This window comes from Ranitomeya variabilis, chromosome 2, assembly GCF_051348905.1.
Source record: "Ranitomeya variabilis isolate aRanVar5 chromosome 2, aRanVar5.hap1, whole genome shotgun sequence".
Classification (NCBI taxonomy): domain Eukaryota; kingdom Metazoa; phylum Chordata; class Amphibia; order Anura; family Dendrobatidae; genus Ranitomeya; species Ranitomeya variabilis.
This window is the reverse complement of record NC_135233.1, coordinates 231,677,903-231,705,677: the sequence shown is the minus strand read 5'-3', so window position 1 is coordinate 231,705,677 and position 27,775 is coordinate 231,677,903. Positions and strand designations below refer to the sequence as shown.

General features: G+C 44.1%; 1 protein-coding gene across 1 annotated transcript; it reads left to right on the top strand.

The window, feature by feature from the left end:
• Positions 1-4,902: 4,902 nt before the first annotated feature.
• LOC143805112 (LIM domain transcription factor LMO4-A) lies at positions 4,903-20,755 on the top strand. The gene is made up of 5 exons (XM_077283980.1): positions 4,903-5,040; positions 10,796-11,042; positions 18,192-18,288; positions 18,482-18,652; positions 19,498-20,755. Exons 2-5 carry the CDS (start codon positions 10,804-10,806, stop codon positions 19,504-19,506), a joined length of 516 nt encoding a protein of 171 aa, XP_077140095.1. The 5' UTR covers positions 4,903-5,040; positions 10,796-10,803; the 3' UTR covers positions 19,507-20,755.
• The last annotated feature ends 7,020 nt before the right edge of the window (positions 20,756-27,775 follow it).

Sequence of the window (27,775 nt, the reverse complement as noted above, 5' to 3'; positions counted from 1 at the left end):
TGAAGAACTGTGGCTGACACTTATGGGGCACTGGCTGGCACTGTTATGAAGAACTGTGGCTGGCACTGTTATGGAGCATTGTAGGTAGCACTGTTATGAAGAACTGTGGCTGGCACTGTTATGGGGCACTGGCTGGCACTGTTATGGAACATTGTAGGTAGCACTGTTATGGGGCACTGACTAGCACTGTTATGAAGAACTGGCTGGCACTGTTATGGGGCACTGGCTGGCACTGTTATGGAACATTGTAGATAGCACTGTTATGGGGCACTGACTAGCACTGTTATGGGGCACTGGCTGGCACTGTTATGAAGAACTGTGGCTTGCACTGTTATGGAGCATTGTAGGTAGCACTGTTATGGGACACTGTGGCTAGCACTGGTATGGAGCACCGTGATTTGCACTCTTGTGGCTCATTAAGGCTTGCACTGTAGCTGGCATAGTTATGAAGCGCATTACTTGGCACTGTTGTAAGGCATATATGGATAGATCTATTAGATATGATATTTGTCTGTTATATCTGTTATGTGTGCTGTTTAAGCCTATTGCGCCCCTTCTGCCCCTGTCACCCATGCTCCTTTCCAATTTCCAAATATTTTCAGTATTTGCCAACTATGTTTCATTGACTTTATTTTTACAGTTTTGTATGAAACCTCTACAGCTGTTGGTGCATGCTGGGAGTTGTGGTTTCTCTAAATCCTGAGAGCAGGACTATTGGGGCTGCGAGACAATACACTGATGTTTTGGGTACATGGAGGGCACACTGAGATCAAAGGTTTCTGGGCAGGTAGTGAAAGCAGTGTCCCAGGGCTGGTAAACAGCGTCCACCTCCTGTCCTGCCACTCACCTGAGATGTCTGCGGCCCCCCAGGACCTCTGTAGTATGGTAATGACATGACCTCACCCCACCCCGGCACCAAATCCTTTATCACCCATCTACAGGGCTTCAGATGGGTCAGATAGGCCTCAGAGGTCACAGGACGGGCAGCAGCCATTATTGAGGTCAGAATATAACAGGTCAGGCTAGTTTTTTTTTTTAACCTTCTGAACGATCCCATAAATGTCCCATAACAAGCGATTTTGACCATTTGGAAATTTGGGACGACTTTGCACCCCTCCCATGTGGAAGCGATAATAGCCACCTTTCCAGTTTTTTTTTTCATAAAATTTTTTGTTTTATAATTTATAAATAAACAACTTCCACCTATGTTCGGTCTCATAGTTCCTTACTCTCCATGAAGGGTTAATTTACCTATTTATTGCACCCATTAAAAAGCGTGTCGGCTCATTACCGCGGCCTAACGATCAATAAGTAATTTAATAAACAATCAATGCGGTGAAGGCAGATTACCACGACTGTTTTATGGGGAAGTCAGAGCGAGCAAATAATTAATCTACACGCACAAGTGTGGGGGTATTTTTTAATTTTATTTATTTATGGAAAGTTAGACGTTACAATGGGCGCTTCGTGGTGCTGACTGCAGTGTTATCCGAGGTTGAATTGTTTTTTATTTATTTTATTTTTTTTAAAGCACCAAAAATTTTATTCTCATTTCCACTAATATTAAGATTATCTTTATCACATAATTCCCGTCTTTGTTTCCCTTTTTAATTTAGATATTTTAGTTCTCTGCTTTTATAATAAAATTATTATTATTATTATTTATTTATATAGCACCATTAATTCCATGGTGCTGTACATGAGAAAGGGGTTACATACAGGGTTATAGATATCATTTACAGTAAACAGGTTTACAGTGACAGACTGGTACAGAGGCGAGAGGACCCTGTCCTTGCGGACTTACATTCTATGGGATAGTAGGGAAGAGACAGAAGGTAGGGGTGAGGCGGCGGCTAAAATTCTGTCATTTATTTTGTTTTCGCTTTCATTAAAAATGGAGCAATATATACAGGTGTCATTAAAAAATCAAATTCCAAATTGAAATAAAACTAATATTTTTTCCTCCCAAAAATTGACAAAAAATACAAATTTAAGTAAAAAATTATTTTAAAAAATAACCAAAAAAAATGCCAAATTGTCCTGTCCGGCTCATGGACTGTAAGTAGACAGCTTGTCACATGACGGGCCAGGCCGGGGGTTCCGTAAATGAACTGAAAAGCCCTCCATTGTCCCCCAGTCCCAGAGAAGGTTTTGAAGTCATTTGTGATGTAAAACAAAGACTCAGTGGAAATCATGGAGGACGTGTGGAGCTTTTCTGGTGCTGACCCTGGAAGACCAGAACATCCAATGCGCTTTCTTCTTAAAGGGTCTGAATATTATCTATTAAGGGCATCAAAGTCTTACAGCCCCTTGGCTGCCGGGGTCTCGCTCCATCCTACATCAGCATCCATTCATCTCTCCCAAGACTCAATTAAAATATGAAGAGAATCAAAGAGCAGAAGGAGGAGAGGAGCTACACTGCCCAAGAAAGCCTCTTCCTCTAGCAATTACTGCAAGACTAAGGAGGGGGTTCATGGCCTGAAAGACATTGGGGCCTAAATTATCCTATTAACTGTTCCAATTCCAGCAACATATGCCGTCACTTTATATACCGTCACTTTATATGCCTACAGTAGGGTTCACATACTTATTGTGAGCACCTGGTACCCAGACTGAAGTCATAGGAAGCCCATTAGAGTGGTTCAATATGGTCTTCCTATCAGATCATTGCCAAAATTAGGTGACCACACGCTCTATGGGATCCAGAAGTGTGACCATTTTGTTTGCCACCTTAAGTTTCGTAAATGGACAACATCAAGGGCTTCATAGAATATGAGGTCTATGAAGGGGTTAATGGGGAATAGCCCCTGGATTATGTGTAAACCAGTTAAGGCAGCAAGCCGCAGCTCGTCCTGCCACAGGCTAATATCTGTGCAGGGAAAGGAATGTGCTTGTGTGTCTTCAAGTAGCTGGGCTGTGATGCTGAAAGGGTTAACAGGGTCGTGGTGGGGGGCACGATTGGCCTTGGGTGGGCTCAGGAGCTGTGTTATAAGGGCCGAGTGCGAGTCTGACTGCTGTGATTGGAGCGAGCTCTGAGTGTAATGGCCCCTTAGATGCCGCAGTCAATTGTGACTCGGCACTGAAGCGGTTGTAAACAGGGCGCCTAATGAAGGGGGCTCCTTAGGGGATGGGTAGTCCTCCAATATCACAGGGCCTTGTACGAGTGACTCTTAGGAGGACCACCAATTGAAATGAGGTACAAATTTGAAATGTCAGAACCACTGATTTTTGGTCACTTCAGCTCCTCAAAGAATGGTATAAACAGTTATCAGAAAGTCGTATGGACTCCAGAATGGTACCGCTATAAAAGAATGGTACCGCTATAAACTGCAGCTCGTGCCACACCAGACAAGCCCTGACACAACCACCGAAAAATACAGATGTCACAGGTCCTGAAGGTGAGGTGGAAAAAGTGAAGTGTCCAAGGCTCTGAATAACGTGGAGCCGGCCCTGCGAGGGTGTGTCTGTATATGGCAGCTGCTCTGAGGCGGGATGTGGGGTCGCGCAGTAATGGCCGCCGGCAGGGAGTGGGGTGTTTCACCCTGTCAGTCATATGCGAGTCCGGGAAAGCTGGCTGATAATCCGCACAGCACTCCGCTGTCCAGGAGGCCATGTGACAGTTTGCTGTTCTGTGATGTGGGGGACGGCGACCATGACAGTACTAGGTTTTGGTGGTCGCCCAGCTGCCTGCACTGCTGTTGGTGGTTTTCATGAGGTAAAATGATTTGGATACAAACTTTGTGGAGGACAACGACCATTGTGAGCGGGGCGGCCATGATTACATGTCACATTGTATTGTTGGTGAGTCAATATTGCCTTGTGCATTGTGTGACACGATCTTATTATCTGCACAATGGAGCTGGTGCCAGGCTCGATTTATGGCCACGTCTCTGGACTCCGCTCCAGGGAACACAATGGGGACAGTGGTCATGTGACTGTCACTATGAAATAATAATGACCATTGTATAAATGTCACAGAGGGATCAAACATGGCGGATCAAAGGCTGCTGACCGCCCTCTGCTATTATCACAGTGACTGCCACATCTGATAAAAAGCCACCCCCCATTTTATGAAATCAGGCAGAATAATCAAAAGATGGCTGGTATTGTCCATAGCAACCAGCCAGACGCTGCTTTCATTTTATCACAGCAACCAATCACAGCTCAGCTTTCATTTTCCAACCGCAACCAATCACAGCTCAGCTTTCATTTTCTTACCGCAACCAATCACAGATCAGCTTTCATTTTCCTACCGCAACTAATCACAGCTCAACTTTCATTTTCCTACCTCAACCAATCACAGTCCAGCGTTCATTTTACCACAGCAACCAATCACAGCCCAGTTTTCATTTTACCACACACCCAATCAGAGCGAAGCTTTATTTTACCAGAGCCATCAATCACAACACAGCTTTTTTTTAACAGCAACCAATCAGTCTCCTTTTATTTTACCAGAACAACCAATCACAATGCAGCTTTTATTTTACCACAGCCATCAATCACAGTTCAGCTTTTATTTTACCAGAACAACCAATCAGTCGGAAGCTTATTTTAAAGTTTTCAATAAAAATAGTTTTTATCCAACTAAAATATTGCAGCTTCAGAGATCACTTGCATCATGGCTGGTGACCCGTCGTTGTATGTGGGTGAGATGGCGGTAGTGGAAACCAGCATGTTCTGATTGGGGCTGCATAGGAAGACTCGCTATTGGTGTAGGACTACAACTCCCAGCATACTGGCATCCACTTTGCTGCTCTGGGGATAGGTTAGGATTCCTCAGTGGGGTCAGGGTGCAGGCCACGACTTGGCCTCCGGGTGGCAGCAGTGAGTTATCCACATCTGTCTTTCTGACAGCTGGCACGCCCCTGTCGGTTGATTGGTGCCGGTAGGAGGCCCCGAGTGACGTCACATGCGCGGTTATATAAGCAGGGGCCGCGGACAGCTGCAGACAGTGGATGCTCGGCTCTGGGATCTGTATGGTACAGGACAGGAGATCTGTGCGCCCCGGGATCTAGTGGATCTGTACTGAGCAGCGGACAGGTGGGTGGCACCGGAGATGCCGGTATGTGCCCGACGTGCACAGTGGGGGCTGTAGTTGGCAAGTGTGAGAAGACTTTGTCCGCTCCGGGCTCTTCTCTGCAGTTCACATCTGTAGCCAGAAGTGTAATAACTGCCGTATTATACTGTATTACAGGGCAGTGTGATATAATGGCTCATACCGTGGTCTGTTGCAGTGATACATGGGCTACACACACCCACACCCGATATATATAATGTATACATGCACACGCACTGGGCTGTAATAATCTATACTAGGCTATAGTAATCTCTAATAAACGGGGGAGGGGCTGTAATAATATATACTGGGCCGTAATAATCTACAGTATACTGGGCTGTAATAATCTATACTAGACTATAGTAATCTGTAATAAACGGGGAGGGGCTGTAATAATATACAAGGGGCCGTAATAATCTATACAGGGCTGTAATATACACTGGGCTGTAATAATCTGTAATATACGGGTCTGTAATATACTTGGTACTTGGCTGTAATCTAATATACATGGATGTAATAATCTATACTAGGCTATATTAATCTGTAATATTCGGGGGGTAGTAATAATATACACAGGGCTGTAATAATCTGTAATATACAGGGCTGTAATAATCTATACTGGGCTATAATCTAATATATGGGGGTTGTAATATACACTGGGCTGTAATAATTTGTAATATACAGGGCTGTAATAATCTATACTGGGCTATAATAATCTGTAATATACGTGAGGCTGTAATATACACTGGGCTGTAATAATCTATACTGGGCTATAATAATCTGTAATATACGTGAGGCTGTAATATACACTGGGCTGTTTATAATCTGTAATATACTGGGCCGTAATAATCTATACTAGGGTATAGTAATCTAATATATGGGGGGCTGTAATAATATTCACTGGGCCGTAATAATCTATATAGGGCTGTAGTATACACTGGGCTGTAATAATCTGTAATATACTGGGCTGTAATCATCTACACTGGGCTGTAATAAACTATACTAGGCTATAGTAATCTAATATACAGGGGGCGCTGTAATAATATACACTGCCATAATAATCTATACAGGGCTGTAATATACTCTGGGCTGTAATAATCTGTAATATATGGGGGGGCTGTAATAATATACACTGGGCTGTAATAATCTATACTGGGCTATAATAATCTGTAATATACGTGAGGCTGTAATATACACTGGGCTGTTTATAATCTGTAATATACTGGGCCGTAATAATCTATACTAGGGTATAGTAATCTAATATATGGGGGGCTGTAATAATATTCACTGGGCCGTAATAATCTATATAGGGCTGTAGTATACACTGGGCTGTAATAATCTGTAATATACTGGGCTGTAATCATCTACACTGGGCTGTAATAAACTATACTAGGCTATAGTAATCTAATATACAGGGGGCGCTGTAATAATATACACTGCCATAATAATCTATACAGGGCTGTAATATACTCTGGGCTGTAATAATCTGTAATATATGGGGGGGCTGTAATAATATGCACTGGGCTGTAATAATTTGTAATATACAGGGCTGTAATAATTATACTGGGCTATAATAATCTATAATATATACAAGACTGTAATATTCTACAGTATACTGGGCTGTAATCTAATATACGGGGCTGTAATAGTCTATACTAGGCTATAATAATTAATATATGGGGGGCTGTAATAATACTGGGTCGTAATAATCTACAGTATACTGGGCTGTAATATACAGGGCTGTAATAATCTATACTAGGCTATACTAATCTGTAATATACGGGGGGCAGTAATAATATACACTGGGCTGTAATAACTTGTAATATACAGGGCTGTAATAATCTGTAATATACGGGGCTGTGATAATCTATAGTAATCTAATATACGGGAGGGGCTGTAATAATATACACTGGGCCGTAATAATCTATACAGGGCTATAACAATCTGTAATATATGAGTGGGCTGAAATAATATACACTGTGCTGTAATAATCTATACAGGACTGATATACACTGGGCTGTAATAATTTGTAATATACGGGGCTGTAATAATATGCTGGGCTCTAGTATGATAGTCTGTAATATGCTGGGCTGTGATGTTGGACGTATAAAATGCACTGTGGTATAAATCTTGATCAGTGTAATATGTATTATCTGTAGGTCACTAGAATAAAGGTGTGTGTGTTGTAAGGTAATGTCTGGTATAACATCACTATTGTACTGTAATATGACATATAATGTACTAGTCTGTACTGTAGTAGCTGCTGCTATAATAGCGCCTGCTGTAATATAGAATGGTAGAGTTGGAAGGAACCTCCTGGGTCGTCTGGTCCAACCCCCTGCTCAATGCAGGATTCACTAAATCATCCCAGACAGATGTCTGTCCAGCCTCTGAAGACTTCCATTGAAGGAGAGCTCACCACCTCTTGTAGCAGCCTGTGCCGCTCATTGATCACCCTAACTGTCAAAAAGTTTTTTCTAATATCTAATCTGTGTCTCCTCCCATTCAGTGTCATTCCTTTGCTTCTAGTCTTTCCTTGTGCAAATGAGAATAAGGAAGATCCTATTAAGTCTCCTCTCAGTCTTCTTTTTTGCAAGCTAAACATTCCCAAATCCTGTAACCGTTCCTCATAGGACATGGTTTGCAGACCGGTCACCGTTCTGGTCGCTCTTCACTGAACTTGCTCCAGTTTGTTGATGTCTTTTTTAAAATGTGGTGCCCAAAACTGGACACAGTATTCCAAGTGAGGTCTGACCAAAGAGGAGTAGAGGGCAATAGTGACTTCACATGATCTAGACTGTATGCTTCTGTTAATAAATCCCAGAATTGTATTTGCCCTTTTTGCTGCTGCATCACACTGTTGACTCATGTGCAGTCTGTGAACTATTAGTATACCCAAGTCTTTTTCACATGTGCTGTTGCTTAGTTCTATTCCTCCCATTCTGTATATGCTTTTTTTCATTTTTATTGCCCAGATGTAGTACTTTGCATTTTTCCTTGTTAAAAACCATTTTGTTAGTTGCTGCCCACTGCTCCAGTTTATTTATATCTTTTTGGATCCTCTCTCTCTCTTCTCTAGTATTAAGCTATCCCTCCTAGCTTTGTGTCTTTAGCAAATTTAATTAGTGTACCCTCATTTAAATCATTGATAAAGATGTTGAACAATACAGGGCCCAGGACAGAACCCTGTGTTACCCCACTTGGGACATTCTTCCAACTGGATGTGCAGCCATTTACGACCACTCTTTGGGTCAGATCACTGATGTACTGTAGTACATGGGTACGGTACTATCATAGCCGTCGCCATAGAATCAGAATATAAAGTGACTACTGTTGTAATGTAATGTACGGTATAACTATAATCTGCACCGCCTGCGCGGTTATATGCAGGAATAGTGTGCTGTAATCCCGGAGTGCAGTGTGACCCGCTGTGGTGTATCGCCGTATGCCAGGCCCTACAGGAGTTGTGCTGTAATATAATATGCCGTAATGTAATAAACCATGGTGTCCTACTACCCCACATGGAGTAAAGATGGACTGTGCTATAATAACACTATCCTGATATATTACAGGCTGCACCGTAATATGCACAGGTGGAGCAGGTTTCACTTTGTGAGTGTTCACCTGCAGTCCCATGTAAAACTTCACATGTAATGACCGCAGATGCCGAGCTCAGCTCTGCTGCCTGTGTCTGACATGAGATTCAGTTTTGTTGTTTCCCAGCTGCATTATGGAAAGCGGAGAACTACAACTCCCAGCATGCTCTGATGGCTTCATGTGGCAGGGAAACCCCAATATCAGAGCTTCTTGGGTCTGGTGGTCAGTAGAGGAAGCTCTGCCCCCAAGCTGGCACTCCGGTACCCGCCGCCGCCAAGTCCTACTTGGATTTCTTCCGCAGCTGCGACTGTTTCAGTCTTTAGATTCTTTTCAGAGCTGTGGAGATAATGGGGGGGGGGGGGGGAATTGTGCTGAATCCCAAAGTGTTTAACCCCTGAAGGCCCCACAGCTTTCTCCTTCTCCGCTCATCCTGCTAGTTTCCATCCACTGACAGCAAGCAGAGATCTTTCCAATGCACAGTACTTTATAAAGTGTCAGAACTTTCCATCTGGGACCCTTCTAACATGGGAGACGGTCAGCTGTGTCTCCAGGGGCATATTTATCACCGAGGGTCCTCCGAATGGCCCTATACAGGTGGAGCAGCCTTTAGTGCAGACCTGTAGCGAGAGTCCTCCTGGCTCGGCAGGTATGAAGGTTGTTGGAGGGCGCCCCTGAGCTTGCAATCTATTCACATTACCCATGATTCCCACTTCTGCACGTCACTAGTTTTTGGCCGCAGACCCCCCTAACACCTCCCGTGCGGCCCGCCCTGGAGGCATCTTTTCGGTGGTACAGATTTGAAGGGGTTAAAGCCTGATTGGTGTAAATTCTTTGTCATGGGTCTGGGCGTTTGGGTCTCATGGCTCCCCTCCTCCCCCAGATTATGTTGGTGGGTAACACGTTTGCCGCTGGTTAATTGGCCCCTCGCCCTCCCTTGTAAATCTCCCATAATCTTTCTGTTTTAGGGGTTTCTCCAGTGTCCCCTGGGGCAGAGAAGCCGAGATTTGCAGGGTAATTGGCACCGGATTTGGTAATGTACTGTAATCGGGAGAAATGAGACTCGTTACGCGGCGGCCTTAGCTGCTCCGGCCGGTGCCAGGTATGCCTGCATTCTGAAAAGAAATTAGCGCCTGGCATTTAAAGGGGAACTCCTCCCTAAATAAATCCATCCGCATTGCTTCATTAGCTCTTCAAATTTGTGTTTCTTTAATTATTGGGGCTCCATAAAAGGATAAAATAATAGGATATGCCACTTTAAATTTTACCACCTAGACCCTTACACCTAAATCACGTGTAATGGATCCCTGACGGGTGGCGACGCCTTGTGGTTGTTTGGTGAATTGCAGGCATTTTATAACCATCTTTGCTCACTTTTTGGCAGATGGAAACCCAATTAATGGGAAATCTGTCCTCAAATGTCGATGTGCCCCCTTTTCTGGCACAACATATGTTCAGGAATAATGGTTCCTCAGTCCCCCTTCTCTGGTGTAAAGCAACCTATATGGCTTCTCTTTCCATACCCAGCTTTTCCAGACACTTGCCGTTCGCGAGTGCAGCAAAGTTGGGTCTTGGGCCTCAGTTACCAATATTTCACAGTTTGAAAGTGTTAATAGGTTTCTGATACCATGAAGGTTACAATTAATCGCGGCTTTTTAGGTGATGCCGCCATTTTGTCACTATACTGTCCCTTTAATTGAACGACCCACTTCTTTGCTGTGTAACACAGAACAGACAGCTGCATGCACATTGGATAGATGTGCTGCTCCTCCTGGCAGGCACGGTAGTATTATAACCGCCTAATTCAGTGCAGCATTGGGCCCCGCACTCTGGAGTACGTGACGCTGTGCTCTGCTGTGCTTAACATCTATTATAACAGGGTGCTGTATAGCCTTATACAGAGGCGACACAGTGATTGGGAGGCCCCGCTGTGCGGTGATGTCTGCTGGCAGTGAAAGGGTGCGGGCTCCCGGCAGTAGGAGTTGCGGGGTGATTAGCCGCGCTCTCGGGGGACGGCTGTGTAATAAGCTATTTTCTGGTGCTTGAGCAAAGTGCTTCTTTCAATCACTTAGGTCTCTGCAGCTGCCACGCGCCAGCGCCACTCACACACGTCCTCACCCTCCGTCTCCACTGTTTGCCTTACAGGACCAGGGATGGTGAACAACCGGACGTCCGAAGCAACCACCACGGCGGTCAGCAGCAACGGCTCCCCCCCTAAAGCCTGCGCAGGCTGCGGGGGAAAGATCGCAGACCGCTTCCTCCTGTACTCCATGGAGCGGTACTGGCACACCCGCTGCCTCAAGTGCTCCTGCTGCCAGGCTCAGCTGGGCGAGATTGGCACCTCGTGTTACACAAAGAGCGGCATGATCCTGTGCCGGAACGACTACATTCGGTGAGTGCAGCATCCACCAATAATCAAACTGAGCTGCTGGGACTAGTAGTTCCACAACTGTCATAAAGTGCATGATTTTCATTAGTGCTGCCGTGTTATGGATTACTACATTGGAACCAATATGGCAGACGATGCATCTCCTACAAGGATGGGCGGTCAGGGATGAATATATCTCAGACCCCAGTCAGGGGGCTTAGAAAGTTGGGTTTCATCCAATATGGCTGCCATTGTCTCATTTTCCCGACCACTCAGTGGTTGGTTATGCAGTTACACCGTAGTTGGGGAAGTGTATCGCTAGGGTAACCGACCTTTCAGGAAACTAAAAGCTGGGTCTTTGCGCATAATGAGGGGTCTGTATTATGAGAAAGCGGAGTGACCATGACTGCACAGAATAGAAATCAGGGCTAATATTCCCGGGAATTTGGAGTAAAATGTGGTGGAGGAATGCGGGCAGGGATTCTGTCCTGTCCACACTTATAGCAAAATATCGAGCAAAACAGATGGGAACATAAAAGTTTGTACACCCCTTCCTAAAGTGATTTAATCCTTCATTGATCTGCTTCAGGGTTAAAAGTTGAGACACTTGTAATTCTGGGAAAGCTGAGACCAATATGGCGGCCATCCCTGCTCCCATAGGGGGCGTCACCCAGCGTCCCTAAGTTGTCATGTGACCAAAGGTCATTCCCTGCTGTAATATGCCTGTATTCATGTCCGGGATTTAGGAGGGTCCCTTTAGACTAGTTGTGGGTCTGCTTCTCAGCAGGGGGGCAATACGTTTCATATACTCTGCTTGTGTTGTGCAACTGTTGCAAGTCACAGACCCTGCTATAAGCCCCCGATGCAGCTTCCCCCACGCCCCTTGGTCGCATCAACACAAAGGGTCCTTGGATATTAATTCTCATACAGGCCCTGTGACCCCTGAGTAGCTTCCCCCTTCCTTCCCCGGCTCCCACTTGGCAGGTGAAGTTCCCTGTTGGCAATATTGAAACATATGGCATCAATTAAGCCCCTGTTATTTTCTATTAAGTTCAATTCCGTTCCTCACCGGGAGGGCTCAGAAAGCTCCAAAATTATCAGCTCTGCCCCACCCCCAAAGCCGAAGGCATTAACACTTTCTGCGCCAATAATTTCACTCCTCTCCCTCCCCCATGCGGCATCCTACGTTCATAATCCTGAACCTTGGCCCTAAATAGGGTGAGGTATACAAGGGGTTAAATTTTAATATGGCTGCTTAAAGGGGTTGTTGATTTTTCCGGTTATCGGTTGGATGAGTTTGTATGCACATCGCCTTTAAATTAAAGGGACTTTGCGAATATACGTTGACAGTAAGTTGTACTGGTGTGCGAGCAGTTTCAGAGTCCACACCCATGCCATCCTCCTGTTTCTATGGCTGTGGAGCAAAGGACAAATTCCACAGTCGTTCACCAATGGCTCTGTATAGGCTTCAAGGGATCCTCCACTCTTGAAATAAAGTTTGACAACGATCCATCATGAATTCCCTCCCTGACAGAGAATCTCAGCCGGTGACCACCAGGTCTCCATCCACACGGTGACCTGTTGCTAGGGAAAAGCTAATGAAGTGTTCATTTCAATAAACTTTATTCACAGTACGAGGTGAAGGCCCCTGATCTGCATGAGGATTGTATCCCCCGACCAGCGCTGTCCCCGGCTCATCCTCCCGCTCTTCGCCTCCACGTCCACCCCCACCCGCCCCTCCTCTCCCTCGGCCGCTTAAATTACTGTTTAAATTAAGATCGAAAATTCATTACGCGAGGCCTTTTATTAGATTGGACGGCACTTTGGCGGCTGCACTAGGACTGTGTCAAAGAGCCAGAGAACAGGATATTAAAGGCAAACTCACATCAATTACACGGCCGATTCAGACGAGATCTTCAAGGAGACGGAGGGAAAACATTTAATAAAGAGAGAAACTCATTTAATAGAAGACCACCCCCCTCCTTCTTCCAGAAACGCTGAAGAGTCTGTGGACATTTCATTCTTCTGTTTGCTGCCGTCTATTCTGCCTGGAGGATGGGGGGTCCTATAGGGTTGAAATTTGGAGCCGTTTTCTGTCTTATAAAACTTCCAATATGTATGTATGTGTGATAAGAAAAAAAAAAGAATTATATATATATATATACACTCACCGGCCACTTTATTAGGTACACCATGCTAGTAACGGGTTGGACCCCCTTTTGCCTTCAGAACTGCCTCAATTCTTCGTGGCATAGATTCAACAAGGTGCTGGAAGCATTCCTCAGAGATTTTGGTCCATATTGACATGATGGCATCACACAGTTGCCGCAGATTTGTCGGCTGCACATCCCAAAGATGCTCCATACAAGGCAGGATGGATCCATGCTTTCATGTTGTTTACGCCAAATTCTGACCCTACCATCCGAATGTCGCAGCAGAAATCGAGACTCATCAGACCAAGCAATGTTTTTCCAATCTTCTACTGTCCAATTTCGATGAGCTTGGACAAATTGTAGCCTCAGTTTCCTGTTCTTAGCTGAAAGGAGTGGTACCCGGTGTGGTCTTCTGCTGCTGTAGCCCATCTGCCTCAAAGTTCGACGCACTGTGCGTTCAGAGATGCTCTTAGGCCTACCTTGGTTGTAACGGGTGGCGATTTGAGTCACTGTTGCCTTTCTATCAGCTCGAACCAGTCTGCCCATTCTCCTCTGACCTCTGGCATCAACAAGGCATTTCCGCCCACAGAACTGCCGCTCACTGGATTTTTTTTCTTTTTCGGACCATTCTCTGTAAACCCTAGAGATGGTTGTGCGTGAAAATCCCAGTAGATCAGCAGTTTCTGAAATACTCAGACCAGCCCTTCTGGCACCAACAACCATGCCACGTTCAAAGGCACTCAAATCACCTTTCTTCCCCACACTGATGCTCGGTTTGAACTGCAGGAGATTGTCTTGACCATGTCTACATGCCTAAATGCACTGAGTTGCCGCCATGTGATTGGCTGATTAGAAATTAAGTGTTAACAAGAAGTTGGACAGGTGTACCTAATAAAGTGGCCGGTGAGTGTGTGTGTATATATATATATATATATATATATATATATATATATATACACATACATACATACATACATACATACACACACACACACACACACACACACACACACACACACACACACACACACACACACACATACACATACACATACACATACACACACACACAATAACACAATATTTTATATGCTATACATGCGCATGTGTTCATGTATACACAGCGGTTGAAATAAGTTTTGAACACGTCGCCAATTTTCCAAGTAAATATATAATCTAAAGCTGCTATTGACATGAAATTCTCACCAGATGTCTGTAACAACCCATCCAGTCCATACGGGCAAAGAAATGAAACTATAGGTATCCAAAAATTAAGCTGTGTAACAATGAGAAATGACACACATGAAGAAAGAGGTGCAAAAAGCCCTGGTAAGTCCTGACACAAGCGGAGATCTGCCAGTAATTAGAAAGCAATCCTGCCACTTAGTGAGAAATAATATCAGCTGGTCCAACTGATGGCTATAGAAAGGTCTCATTACCAAGGTGCCACAGAGGAAACATCTCATGATGTGTAAAACCAGTGAGCTGTCTCAAGACCATCACGACCTTATTGTTGCAAAACATACTGATGGCATTGGTTACAGAAGAATCTCTAAACTACTAACCTTTGGATAGGTCATCAATGTCTGATTAGTCGAGGTCTGACACCCGGCACCCCCCGCCAATGAGCTGGTGGTGGCAGGGGAAATGCTCCATTGCAGAGCTGCTCTATCTTCTGAGTGTCAGAAGATTGAGCAGCTCTTCAGTTGAGCATTTCTTGTCGGTGGCTGAGGACACCAAGAACAGTTGATCGGCGGGGGGGAGGGGGGGGTGCTGGGTGTCAGACCCCGATCAATCAGACATTGGTGTCCTATCCAGGATAGGTCATCAATGATAAAGTAGTGGATAACCTCTTGAATGGCCCAGTGAGCACTGTTGAGGCCATAATCCGGAACTGGAAAGAGCATAATTTCGCCATAAACCAGATGCTCCCCACAAAATTTCAGACAGAGGAGTGAGAAAAAGTATCGGTAGAGTTTTTAAACAGCCAAAGACCACCTGTGGAGAGCCACATAAAAACCTGGAATCAGCAGGTACAATTATTTCAAAGAAAACTACAGGTAATGCACTCAACCTCCATGACATGTATCCACACTCACCACGCAAGACTCCATTGCTGAACAAACAGCAGGTTCAGGTGCAGTTAAAGTTTGCTCAACAACATTTTAGGCAAGTCTGTGACATACTGGGGGAATATAGTCTGGTCAGATGAGACCAAAATTGAACGGTTTGGATGCCATAATACACACCATGTTTGGAGGCCAAAAGGCACTGCATATCATACCAACGTCCAGTTTACAGGTGGGAGCATCATGGTGTGGGGCTGGTTATCGGCATACAGAACTGGCAAACTTCATGTTCTTGAAGGAAGGATGAATGGACAAATATAACAAGACATTCTTGTGTATATGTATGTATAAAATGTATTTCTTAAATCTAAAAGGAGGTGCCACTCATTACACACTTTTTTATTTTACGCACAGAAAACAGGTAATAAGCATAGTATCAGAGCTGCAGTTTCGCCCAATTGGCTTTGTCTGAGGTGCATATTTATAAAGTCGGTATCTACTATGACTGCTTGCAAGGGCGTCAGTCACTCCGACTTATTATCTGTAACTAGTTATAGCCAATGATGTGTCCTCCGCCCCTGACTATGGTACAGTGTCATCCACGTCACTGCTACGGTAACACGCTGGCGATTCTCTGCATGCAAATCCAGGTATAAAATGCCACCGGTGCTAAGGAAAGCTGGGTGACCGCACCAGTTAGAGCTGCAGCATATTGGTTGTCAGTGATGTCCTTCATATTGGCATAGTGATTAATGCAATGCTCCCAAATTTGGGGGTCTTATTGCTGACCTCCCCCTTCCTTTCCACAGCGATCCACCTTGTTGTGAATGTAGCGGAGCTGCTCCTGCTCGGCCTCTGCTCCATTGGTGGTCAATGGGACTACGGGAAATAGCGGAGTGATGTAATGTCATATATTTACTAAATTCAACACTTTGCTTCATTTCACGGCTGTCCAGCCTAGTGCAGAACACACGACTGTTCTTGGGGTTGGGGTTCCCTTATAATTTAAAGGAGACCTGACATATATTTAGAAGGTATAGATGTAATTACCGGGCGTTTGTGATGCTGTGTGTCCCTATGTGGGTAACGTATAATGATGGTGTACGCAGCATCTGATGTTGCCTCTTCCTCACAGATTGGACATTTATGGGCCTCCCGGGACGCACTTTTCATAGTCTGAAGGTCTTGGCAATTAATTTGTTTTTCTGCTGCAGGGCAGCGGGAGTATGAGATTATGCTACAATCAGGCAGGATTAATCGATCACGCTCATCTAATCTGAGCGCCACATCACCTCCGCACCGGCTGTCAATAAGGAAGGGAACACCGGTCATCCACGTTATACCATGTGGGTACTACAAGGCTCAGCTGGCAGCCTCCACATGGCCAGGGCTTGGCATTGTGCCTTGTGCCTAACTGCAGCTTTTGAGTTGTGGAAAAGATGTGAAAGGTGATCTGAGACTTTTAGTGCTGCTGTCACATAGTTTGCTCATGGCCATTGTGCGTCCTTGGCTCACGGGATAGGAATATTAGAGGGACGATAGCATGGTGGGCACTTGGCGGTGAGGGTGGGCACGTGGTGGTGAGGGCTGGCGTCGTACTCAGTGGTAGAATACACTTGATATAGTAGAGACGCCACAGCGCAGGCAAAAAAGTGATTTTACTGATGCAGCCGAAATGTCTGTGCAGCATTCTGTCCTCAGACCTTGCTCACAGCCGAGGCAGTAGGACAGACTTTTTTACTGTATCATTAAAATGACGTTTTCTCACTTCAAAGACGCCTGTACTACAGGATAGACATATTAACGTGACGCTCGCCTGGACACAGAACGCTGTTTGCACAATAAAATGTGTTCCTGTGACCCGCCGGTTACTGGGAAGAAGTGGCGAAACAGGACGGAAAAACAAAACTGAATTTTGCATAAACGGCTTTTAGGGAAATAAAACAAAACCTCCCGTAGACGCAGAGGATGAATCTGTATTATTGTCGGAGGGCCCACGGCATCGGCATGGATGTGATGGTCGAATGCTAATGTATATTTTGGCATGGCACCCAGGAGTCCATCTTGGTGTGTAAAGCCTGTGGGCCTGCATGCCTCTCACCTGGGTATAGAGTGTCTGTGTATCCCCCTCGGGGGCTGTCTGTCTGGATGGGCCCCCTCGGGGGCTGTCTGTCTGGGTGGGCCCCCTCGGGGGCTGTCTGTCTGGGTGGGCCCCTCGGGCTGTCTGGGTGGGCCCCCTCGGGGGCTCTGTCTGGGTGGGCCCCTCGGGGGCTGTCTGTCTGGGTGGGCCCCTCGGGGGCTGTCTGTCTGGGCCCCCTCAAGCTCTGGCTGTCTGGGTGGGCCCCTCGGGGGCTGTCTGTCTGGGTGGGCCCCTCGGGGTCTGTCTGGGTGGGCCCCCTCAGGCTCTGTCTGTCTGGGTGGGCCCCTTGGGGGCTGTCTGGGTATGTGACTTGGCATGTCGGATGTGTGCACTGTACGGTGTATCTGGAGGCCGCTGTAGAGTTTCTGGGTGTATCTGGCCTGCAGTATTGCAGTGTATAGGTGTATATGGACCCCCCCCCCCATCATGCATCTGGGTATTTGGTGGCTACCCCTGTAGTATGTGTTGCACTCTGGGGTATATCCGGGCGCCTCTTTATCATATCTGAACATGCTAATCGGACACTATATGGGTATATACTATATACCTGATGTGTAAATAGATCATGTACAACATGACGGGTGGAGTCCGAGTCCCGCAATAGCCGCTGCCCTAGTAACATTAGTGTCTGTTTTAATGACCTTTTAAATCACATTCTGTGATTGCTTCTACCTCGGTGCAATAAATTAACATGGCTGCCAGACAGTGATGGATACGATGATCAATGCAGTGTGATTGTCACGTCCAGTTAACGTTCTTGTGTGTGTGTGTGGAGTCATTTATATGTAATGCGCTTGTTTCTCTACGGCAGGTTATTTGGGAGCAGTGGGGCGTGCAGCGCGTGCGGACAGTCCATCCCAGCCAGCGAGATGGTGATGAGGGCACAGGGCAGCGTGTATCACCTGAAGGTAAGACACTCAGGAATTCTTACAATGGAAGAATTTAGATTTTTTTTATTTATTATTATGATTACTATTATTAAATGAAGCCTACTTTGGTGGTTCTGAAGTGGAATTAAGATTTACTTCCCCTTTAAGAGAAGCCTTAATTTCTGTAACTGATGGCTGCCACTTATCTTTTGCCCCTTTTTTTTTCCTTTAGTGCTTCACATGTGCCACGTGTAGGAACAGACTGGTACCAGGAGACAGGTTCCACTATGTCAATGGCACCATCTTCTGCGAACATGACCGGCCCTCTGGGCTCCTTAACGGACACTTAAATCCTCTGCAAAATAACCCTCTTCAGAGTGGTCCCATGCTACCCGACCAGAAAGTAAGTGTACGCTCTGGGGACGATTTTTCTTGATATATGAAGTAATGATTATATTAGATGAATTTCTACTCCACACACATCCAAAGCTGCATGTGGGATTCTACTACTGGTTTATAATTTGCATTGTAGGTTATACTCTTTTTCACATCCGAAGCTGCATTTAGATCCCTAAGACCCCAGCATGCCTTATGCTCTATACACATCCGAAGCTGCATTTAGATCCCTGAGACCCCAGCATGCCTTATGCTCTATACAAATCCGAAGCTGCATTTAGATCCCTAAGACCCCGGCATGCCTTATACTCTATACACATCCGAAGCTGTATTTAGATACCGAAGACCCCAGCATGCCTTATATTTTATACACATCCGAAGCTGCAGTTAGATCCCTAAGACCCCGGCATGCCTTATACTCTATACACATCTGAAGCTGCATTTAGATCCCGAAGACCCTGGCATACCTTATACTCTATACACATCCAAAGGTGCATTTAGAACACTAGGACTGACATGTCTTCTACTCCATTCACATCCGAAGCTGCGTTTAGAATTGTACACCCAGCTCCTGGGCTGCATGTGCTCGGGTTGCATGGCCCTTTACACTACACTGTCATACATTCCTATGCTGTTCACTCTCAGGCTGCCGTGACCTAATGTCTTACTCTAGTTACAACCAAAGCTGTAAAACATGACTTCTTCCCATCCCATGTTCAGTGGTTCATTTTCTGCTGTCTTGCATTGTGGGAGTTGTACACAATAACTTTATATAAAAATAAGCTACATCTCCCAGAATGCCGTGCGGTACGTGTTTTTGGTTTTGCGCTAAGCTTTCTCCTCTCGTTTCAGGTTTGTTAGTGAGCGGGAGCTGCGCATCCTCTGTGCCTTCTGTTAAAACTTCCTCGGAGACACATTGTTGACATATAGAAATATCTATAAATATATATATATATTATATACTCCTCTTCAAGTTTTGCTTGTCTTCGTCTGGTGTTCGCACACATCCGGCATCGTTCATGGCGGCCATGCCGGGTCCAAACCGGAGGAGGATTAAGAACTTGTAAATGACTTGTACAAAGAGAATTATTTTGCAAAGTGACAGCCTGAAGAATTTTTTTTTTTTTCTTCGTTTTTTGGACTTGGGTGAATGTTAAAGGCAAATGTTATTTCTGTATATAGGACTTGTAAATCCTCATGACGTCACTGATGACATCACACATGGACTGTCCAATCAGGAAGCCAACACATAAAAAATCACCAAGAGAATCCAAACCATGGTCTCCATGTCACTGGATGGGGCCCTGGGAGTGGACCATGGGTTTGGAGTGCACTGGTGGCGGCACCCCACTGTTGCGAGGGTTTGGAAACCATCAGCATGGAGCTATGTAAAGATTAACATTGTCTCTGAACATGCTCCAAAGCATTACCAGTTGATTATGGTGGACATAATCTTGCATGTATGTGGCCTGACCCTGCCAGGCTTCCAGTTGTGGATTTGGTGCCAAGCTCCTCAAGACTTGCGTTGACCCTAGGTGGTGCCACCACACCTTTGTCACGTTGCTCTCCATTAGTTCTCCTTGGTAGGGTTCGTAGACCCTGACTGGTTCCCTCATACAAAAATTAGGTCTGCTTAGTTGGAGAAGGCTGAGCTAGTAATCATAAAAAACACCCCCGCTTATCTTGGTCAGATTGCTTCTGCCTGACTGGGATCACGCCCCCGCTTAACTGATTCACCAAATTTATATATATATATATATATATATATATATATATATATATATATATATATACACACTATCTTCCACCAATTGGCCGTTGTGTTGCATACGCCGTGACGTGTGGTCACATGGATTGCAGATTTTATAAAGTGTCAGCTGCCCTCCAGTCTTTCTGCCCTCCCCCGCGCAGACTCTAGTTATACCCACTCGCCTTTGCTTCCTAACCCTGTACAGCACTGCGTACACTGTCAGCACTCTATAAATATTTTTGTATCTTCCAGATTGTCTTATTTATGGTGTTTATGAAACTTTTTGTTGAAAACTGCACCATGGGAGGTGTGGCCAAAAGTGAATAGATAGGATTAAAAGAGAACTCAAAAAGCTGTCAACTGCCTCAGTTTCTTATAAGGGGGGGACTGTGCTATTGGAGGGGTTATTTCTGTTGGTATCCACATGGATGAGTCTTGTGGAGGGGGGCTAGAAATCTATACCTTTTGGCTACCAGCTTATTTGGTGAAGGAGAAGGCTGAGTGGGTAAGCTCATCAAATGAAAAACACCCCCTGCTTATCGGTCAGATTGGTTCAGCCCAACTTGGGTCACGCCCCTGCTTAACTGATTTCCAGAAATGTGTTTTTTTTTCTATTGTATGATGTTATTTCTCTACAGCTGGAAGTTGTGCTGAGAACGGCGTGACTGGTCGTTACATGGATTGTGGTCTGTCTGCTATAATATCCGTATTTACAACTGTATTATGGATTCCAACCCCCGGCCCGATTATGGCTCTGCAGACCCCGGTGCTGCTGTTAGTTCAGGTCATGAAGTCTGCAGCTAGATCAGTATTACAAGCATGAAATCTGCCTTACTTTGAAAGTTCACTGACTACACATTTAAAGGGGTCCTCTGGGTGGATATATAGTTCTTTATAGTTCATTAACAGTTCCTATAATGTTGTACCTGCATCTCCTGTCCCTGGGTGCTGGTCCGTACAAAGTGACACCCATCCAGGACCCCGCATATGGTCACAAAACCCCCAAAGTTTTATTAAAGTCACAATCATTCAAAGATTTTTTATTTTTTTTCTTAAAGTCGAAGAAACCAAATACGTTGTTTTTTTGTTTTGTTTTTTTTTTTAAAGAAATTGCAATACCGTTTGTTGGTTCAAAAAAATACTTGCAAAATTTTTTATTTATTTTTTTTTTTGCACGCCTCCACTTAAAATTTCCTCCTCAGCTTGTGCTGATATTGCAGTATCTTTTTTGTCCTACATCTGTCTCTCCCGCAGACCCCCTGAGGTCTAATGTATATGCAAAATAACAAGACTGAAATGTAAATAATTTACGAGGCAAAGTGGTGTGTTTTATTGTCAAGATCCCGGCTGTGTTTTTTTTTTTCCTTTTTTTTTCTGTCGCTTTCAGTCCTGGGGCAAGAAACAGTTTTGTTACAAAAGATTTTGATCCTTATATTGAATAATAAAACAAAAAGAGGGGGTTTCCATGGCAACCATTTCACAATGTCCTTTTAATTAAGCTGTTAAGAAAAAAAAAAACTGCTGGAGTTTTACTTGGTTATAGTGGTTTATGGGGGAATGCTTCATGCAAAACTGACAAAAGGTGATTACAAAGTCAATAGGTGTACACAATAATGTTTCTAGAGTTCCTTTTTGTTTATTCATAGACTGTAATACCCCAGTGTGCCCCTAGGGGAGCTGTAGAAAAACAACACCGTTACTGAGCCTGAGGTTGCAATCAGCAGATCTATGTATCCAATATGAAAATTTTAAAGCTGTGGATTAAGAAAGCCCAAAGTTGGAAGGACGTGGAATAACCCCTCATCTTCTATAATCTGCAGTCACATTGTTGGGGCGCAGTGCCTGCAGCGGTCCTACTTCTTCATTCCCCTTGTGATTGCCATTTATGACCCCAGTGATACTTCTGGGAAGACATGAGGCAATGTTCACTATGAGTCACTGCCTGAACCAGCTGACCTAAGCTGTAAAAACCCCCTTTAAAAATAGCGTCCTCATTTGTTTTTCTTAAAGGGATATAACTCCTGCAGTCTAATTTAATCTGTTGCTCTGTTATCTGCTAATGCGGGCGGCCGACAGGCTGAAGTGTTCTTTAATTGACTCAAATCAATATTGTAAATTACATATTTACATTTCATATCAGCGGCTCATCTTCTAATGCTCCTATAGTATTATAGGCAGGTTCACAAGATATTCATTTGTACACACTGACTGCACCAGCAGAATAGTGAGTGCAGCTCTGGGGTATAATACAGGATGTAACTCAGGATCAGTACAGGATGAGTAATGTATGTACACAGTGACTGCACCAGCAGAATAGTGAGTGCAGCTCTGGAGTATAATACAGGATGTAACTCAGGATCAGTAATGTAATGTATGTACACAGTGACTGCACCAGCAGAATAGTGAGTGCAGCTCTGGGGTATAATACAGGATGTAACTCAGGACCAGTACAGGATCAGTAATGTATGTACACAGTGACTGCACCAGCAGAATAGTGAGCGCAGCTCTCGGGTATAATACAGGATGTAGCTCAGGATCAGTAATGTAATGTATGTACACACTGACTGCACCAGCAGAATAGTGAGTGCAACTCTGGGGTATACTACAGGATGTAACTCCGGATCAGTAATGTATGTACACAGTGACTGCACCAGCAGAATAGTGAGTGCAGCTCTGGAGTATAATACAAGATGTAGCTCAGGATCAGTAATGTATGTACATAGTGACTGCACCAGCAGAATAGTGAGTGCAGCTCCGGAGTATAATACAGGATGTAACTCAGGATCAGTACAGGATCAGTAATGTATGTACACAGAGACTGCACCAGCAGAATAGTGAGTGCAGCTCTGGAGTATAATACAGGCTGTAACTCAGGATCAGTAATGTAATGTATGTACACCGTGACTCCACCAGCAGAATAGTGAGTGCAGCTCTGGAGTATAATACAGGATGTAACTCCGGATCAGTAATGTATGTACACAGTGGCTGCACCAGCAGAATAGTGAGTGCAGCTCTGGGGTATAATACAGGAGGTAACTCAGGATCAGTAATGTATGTACACAGTGACTGCACCAGCAGAATAGTGAGTGCAGCTCTGGAGTATAATACAGGATGTAACTCAGAATCAGTAATGTAATGTATGTACACCGTGACTGCACCAGCAGAATAGTGAGTGCAGCTCTGGGGTATAATACAGGATGTAACTCAGGACCAGTACAGGATCAGTAATGTATGTACACAGTGACTGCACCAGCAGAATAGTGAGTGCAGCTCTAGGGTATACTACAGGATGTAACTCAGGATCAGTAATGTATGTACACAGTGACTGCACCAGCAGAATAGTGAGTGCAGCTCTAGGGTATACTACAGGATGTAACTCAGGATCAGTAATGTAATGTATGTACACAGTGACTGCACCAGCAGAATAGTGAGTGCAGCTCTCGGGTATAATACAGGATGTAGCTCAGGATCAGTAATGTATGTACACACTGACTGCACCAGCAGAATAGTGAGTGCAGCTCTGGGGTATACTACAGGATGTAACTCAGGATCAGTAATGTAATGTATGTACACAGTGACTGCACCAGCAGAATAGTGAGTGCAGCTCTGGAGTATAATACAGGAGGTAACTCCGGATCAGTAATGTAATGTATGTACACAGTGACTGCACCAGCAGAATAGTGAGTTCAGCTCTGGAGTATAATACAAGATGTAGCTCAGGATCAGTAATGTATGTACATAGTGACTGCACCAGCAGAATAGTGAGTGCAGCTCCGGAGTATAATACAGGATGTAACTCCGGATCAGTACAGGATCAGTAATGTATGTACACAGAGACTGCACCAGCAGAATAGTGAGTGCAGCTCTGGAGTATAATACAGGATGTAACTCCGGATCAGTAATGTAATGTATGTACACCGTGACTCCACCAGCAGAATAGTGAGTGCAGCTCTGGAGTATAATACAGGATGTAACTCCGGATCAGTAATGTAATGTATGTACACAGTGGCTGCACCAGCAGAATAGTGAGTGCAGCTCTGGGGTATAATACAGGAGGTAACTCAGGATCAGTAATGTATGTACACCGTGACTGCACCAGCAGAATAGTGAGTGCAGCTCTGGGGTATAATACAGGACGTAACTCCGGCTCAGTACAGATGTGTCTCTGTGTACATACATTACATATGTGAGTATATGACCTTGTTAAGCAAAGATCTTTCAGGGGGTCTTGGAGGAATCTGGCCTCACATCAGAATTCCTTTTTTCCTACGAGGTCTGTGGAATGAGCTGCGTTTTGCTGCAATGTAACCCAAAGCCTTAATTGCTTGTGTGCGGTAAGTCATGTCTGTGAGGCACAACACGGGTAGGTATATGAATGGTGGCCCCCGGCCCTGTGCCCTGCGTCTGTGCTCGTTAATGGAGAGGTGTTCATTAGTGGGGATTAATGAGGCATTCATCTTTTTTGCAGCTCAGATTGTTGAAACTAATGAGCCTCACCACCCTCGCTGGTTCCCAGCCTGAGACTCCTGTCTGTCTGCCTGGCAGATGTTGGTGCACGGACCCTTTCAATGCCTGATCTGTAGGGTAAACCCTTGTTCCAAGCCCCAATGTCTGTTGGACCCCCCTATAGGGTTAAAGCAGCTTGGGCATGTTGGCTTTATAATTAACCTGTTGTGATGCCTCACTATGATCATATATACAGGAGAGTCTGATATAACATATGCACTTACACAATGGTAAATCATCATATGGGAGAAGCGAGTAATTAGGTGTCAGGCACTGGTGTGCGTCTCACTGGTGCAAGTGGTGTGGGAACAGAAAGCGGTAGCTGTCCCATATACTGTATTCCTATGGGAACTCTACGTGACTAACTACATCAAAACCTACATGGCACATATGCTCACTTATAATACCGTATATATCACTCTCTTGTAATATACCGGTACTTGATTTGTTTGTTTTTAGCATATAGTTTATTCTGTGTCTTTCACATTGCTTGCATGCTTATCATGTAGACAATCATGGAGAGCAATCACCCCTGTGCCTACACATATACTGTAGTATTATCTTTCCTTCCATTACTTGCCTAAAATGTAGACCTTAGCCCGTGTGCTTGTTTCTGCACATCTTTATTGCATCACATTCACTTCTCCTAAGATTGTTTTGTAGTGATAAATGTATTTCCTTGGTGCTTGCTTATAATGTATACATGTCCCAGTGGGTTTACATGTATATGTTCTATTATTGCTTGGTTCTGCGTACATATACAGGTGCTTCTCACAAAATTAGAATATCATCAAAAAGTAAATTTATTTCAGTTTTGCAATACAAAATGTGAAACTCCTATATTATATAGAATCATTACAGACAGAGTGATCTATTTCACGTGTTTATTTCTGTTGATGTTGATGATTATGGCTTACAGCCAATGAAAACCCAAAAGTCATTATCTCTGTAAATTAGAATACTTTATAACACCAGCTTGAAAAATTTGTTAAAATCCGAAATGTTCACCTACTGAAATATATGTTCAGTAAATGCACTCAATACTTGATCGGGGGCTCTTTTTGCATCAATTACTGCATCAATGCGTTGTGGCATGGAGGCGATCAGCCTGTAGCACTGCTGAGGTGTTATGGAAGCCCAGGTTGGTTTGATAGCAGCCTTCAGCTCATCTGCATTGTTGGGTCTGGTGTCTCATCTTCCTCTTGATAATACCCCATAAATTCTCTATAGGGTTAAGGTCAGGCGAGTTTGCTGCCAATCAAGCACAGTGATACTGTTGTTTGTAAACCAGGTATTGGTACTTTTGGCAGTGTGGACAGGGGCCAAGTCCTGCTGGAGAATGACATTTCCATCTCCCAAAAGCTTGTCGGCAGAGGGAAGCATGAAGTGCTCTAAAATTTCCTGGTAGACGGCTGCGCTGACTTTGGTCTTGATAAAACACAGAAGACCTACACCAGCAGATGACATGGCTCCCAAACCATCACTGATTGTGGAAACTTCACACTAGACCTCAAGCAGCTGGGATTGTGGCCTCCCCACTCTTCCTCCAGACTTTTGGACCTTGATTTCCAAATAAAATGCAAAATTTACTTTCCTTGTGGAATGTGACAATGACTGCCTTCTGGACATCTGTCAAGTCAGCAGTCTTCCCCATGATTGTGGAGCTGCTGAAACAGACTAAGGGACCTTATTAAACACTTAGGGAGCCTTTGCAGGTGTTTTTATTAATTATTCTAATTTACTGAGATAATAACATTTGAGTTTTGACTGGCTGTAAGCCATAATCATCAACATTAACAGAAATAAACACATGAAATAGTTCACTCTGTAATGACTCTATAATATGAGTTTCACTTTTTGTATTGACGAACTGAAATAAATTAACTTTTTGATGATATTCTAATTTTGTGAGAAGCACCTGTACATCTCATCTAAGATTGCGTGTTTTTAGCCCATGCTCACTTAAAACTTCTCATATCTCCTTTCATATGGTTAATATACATATACAGTACCTGTATACATCTATCTACTTGATCTTGTGTGTGTCACACATATAATATATTATATGTTTATACGTACACACATATCTCACTTTGCCTGCTCTCTTATAATAAAAAAAAAAAACATTTTCCACTGCTTGTTCTCTTATAACATACACATCTTTCTGGTGCTTGCGCACTTATAAGCAAGAAATCACTGTAAAGATGTGTAATAAGGAAGCTAGTACAAAGAACTTTTGGATGTTATAAGCGAGCAAGCACTGGAAATATACCGATGTTAGAAGCATAAAAGCAGTGTAAAGATGTGCAGACCGTAAACATTTCCAGCTCTTGCTCACTGTAATATCTGACTCTTTCTGTCTGCTCGCTTATAATCATATATTTCTAGTACTTATAAGCAAGATGTTATAAGATACACACCTTTTTAGTGCTTGTTTTTGTTTATGCTATGTTCTAAGCAATATGTTGTAAATGCTTGAAAGAAATGGATGTTATAAGTGAGCAAACCCTGGAAAGGTGAATACTGTATTATTCACATCTTTCCACTATTGTGCTTCTAACCTCTGTATATTTCCACTTCTTGTTCACTTACAATATCCACATCTTTGTACTAGCTCGCTTATTATACATCTCCAGTGCTTTCTTGGTTATAAGTGTGCAAGCATTAGACATGTGTATGTCATAAGCGAGCAAGCAAACAGAGGAGTGGATGTTATAAGGGATTAAGCAGTGCAAAAATGTTGAAGTTCTAAGTACGATAATTTGAAGAATTTGATGTTATAAGCAAGCACAAAAAAACATTCAGATGTTATGAGGGAGCAAGCACTGAAAAGAATCAGATATTATAGTGCGCAAGAACTGGAAAAGTGTATGT

Bases quoted from the DNA above. Each gene is read 5' to 3' on its own strand.
- LOC143805112 (XM_077283980.1), top strand. From the start codon at position 10,804: ATGGTGAACAACCGGACGTCCGAAGCAACCACCACGGCGGTCAGCAGC. The intron at 11,043-18,191 runs GTGAGTGCAGCA...TCTCTACGGCAG, and splicing joins TGCCGGAACGACTACATTCG to GTTATTTGGGAGCAGTGGGG. The intron at 18,289-18,481 runs GTAAGACACTCA...TTTTTCCTTTAG, and splicing joins GCAGCGTGTATCACCTGAAG to TGCTTCACATGTGCCACGTG.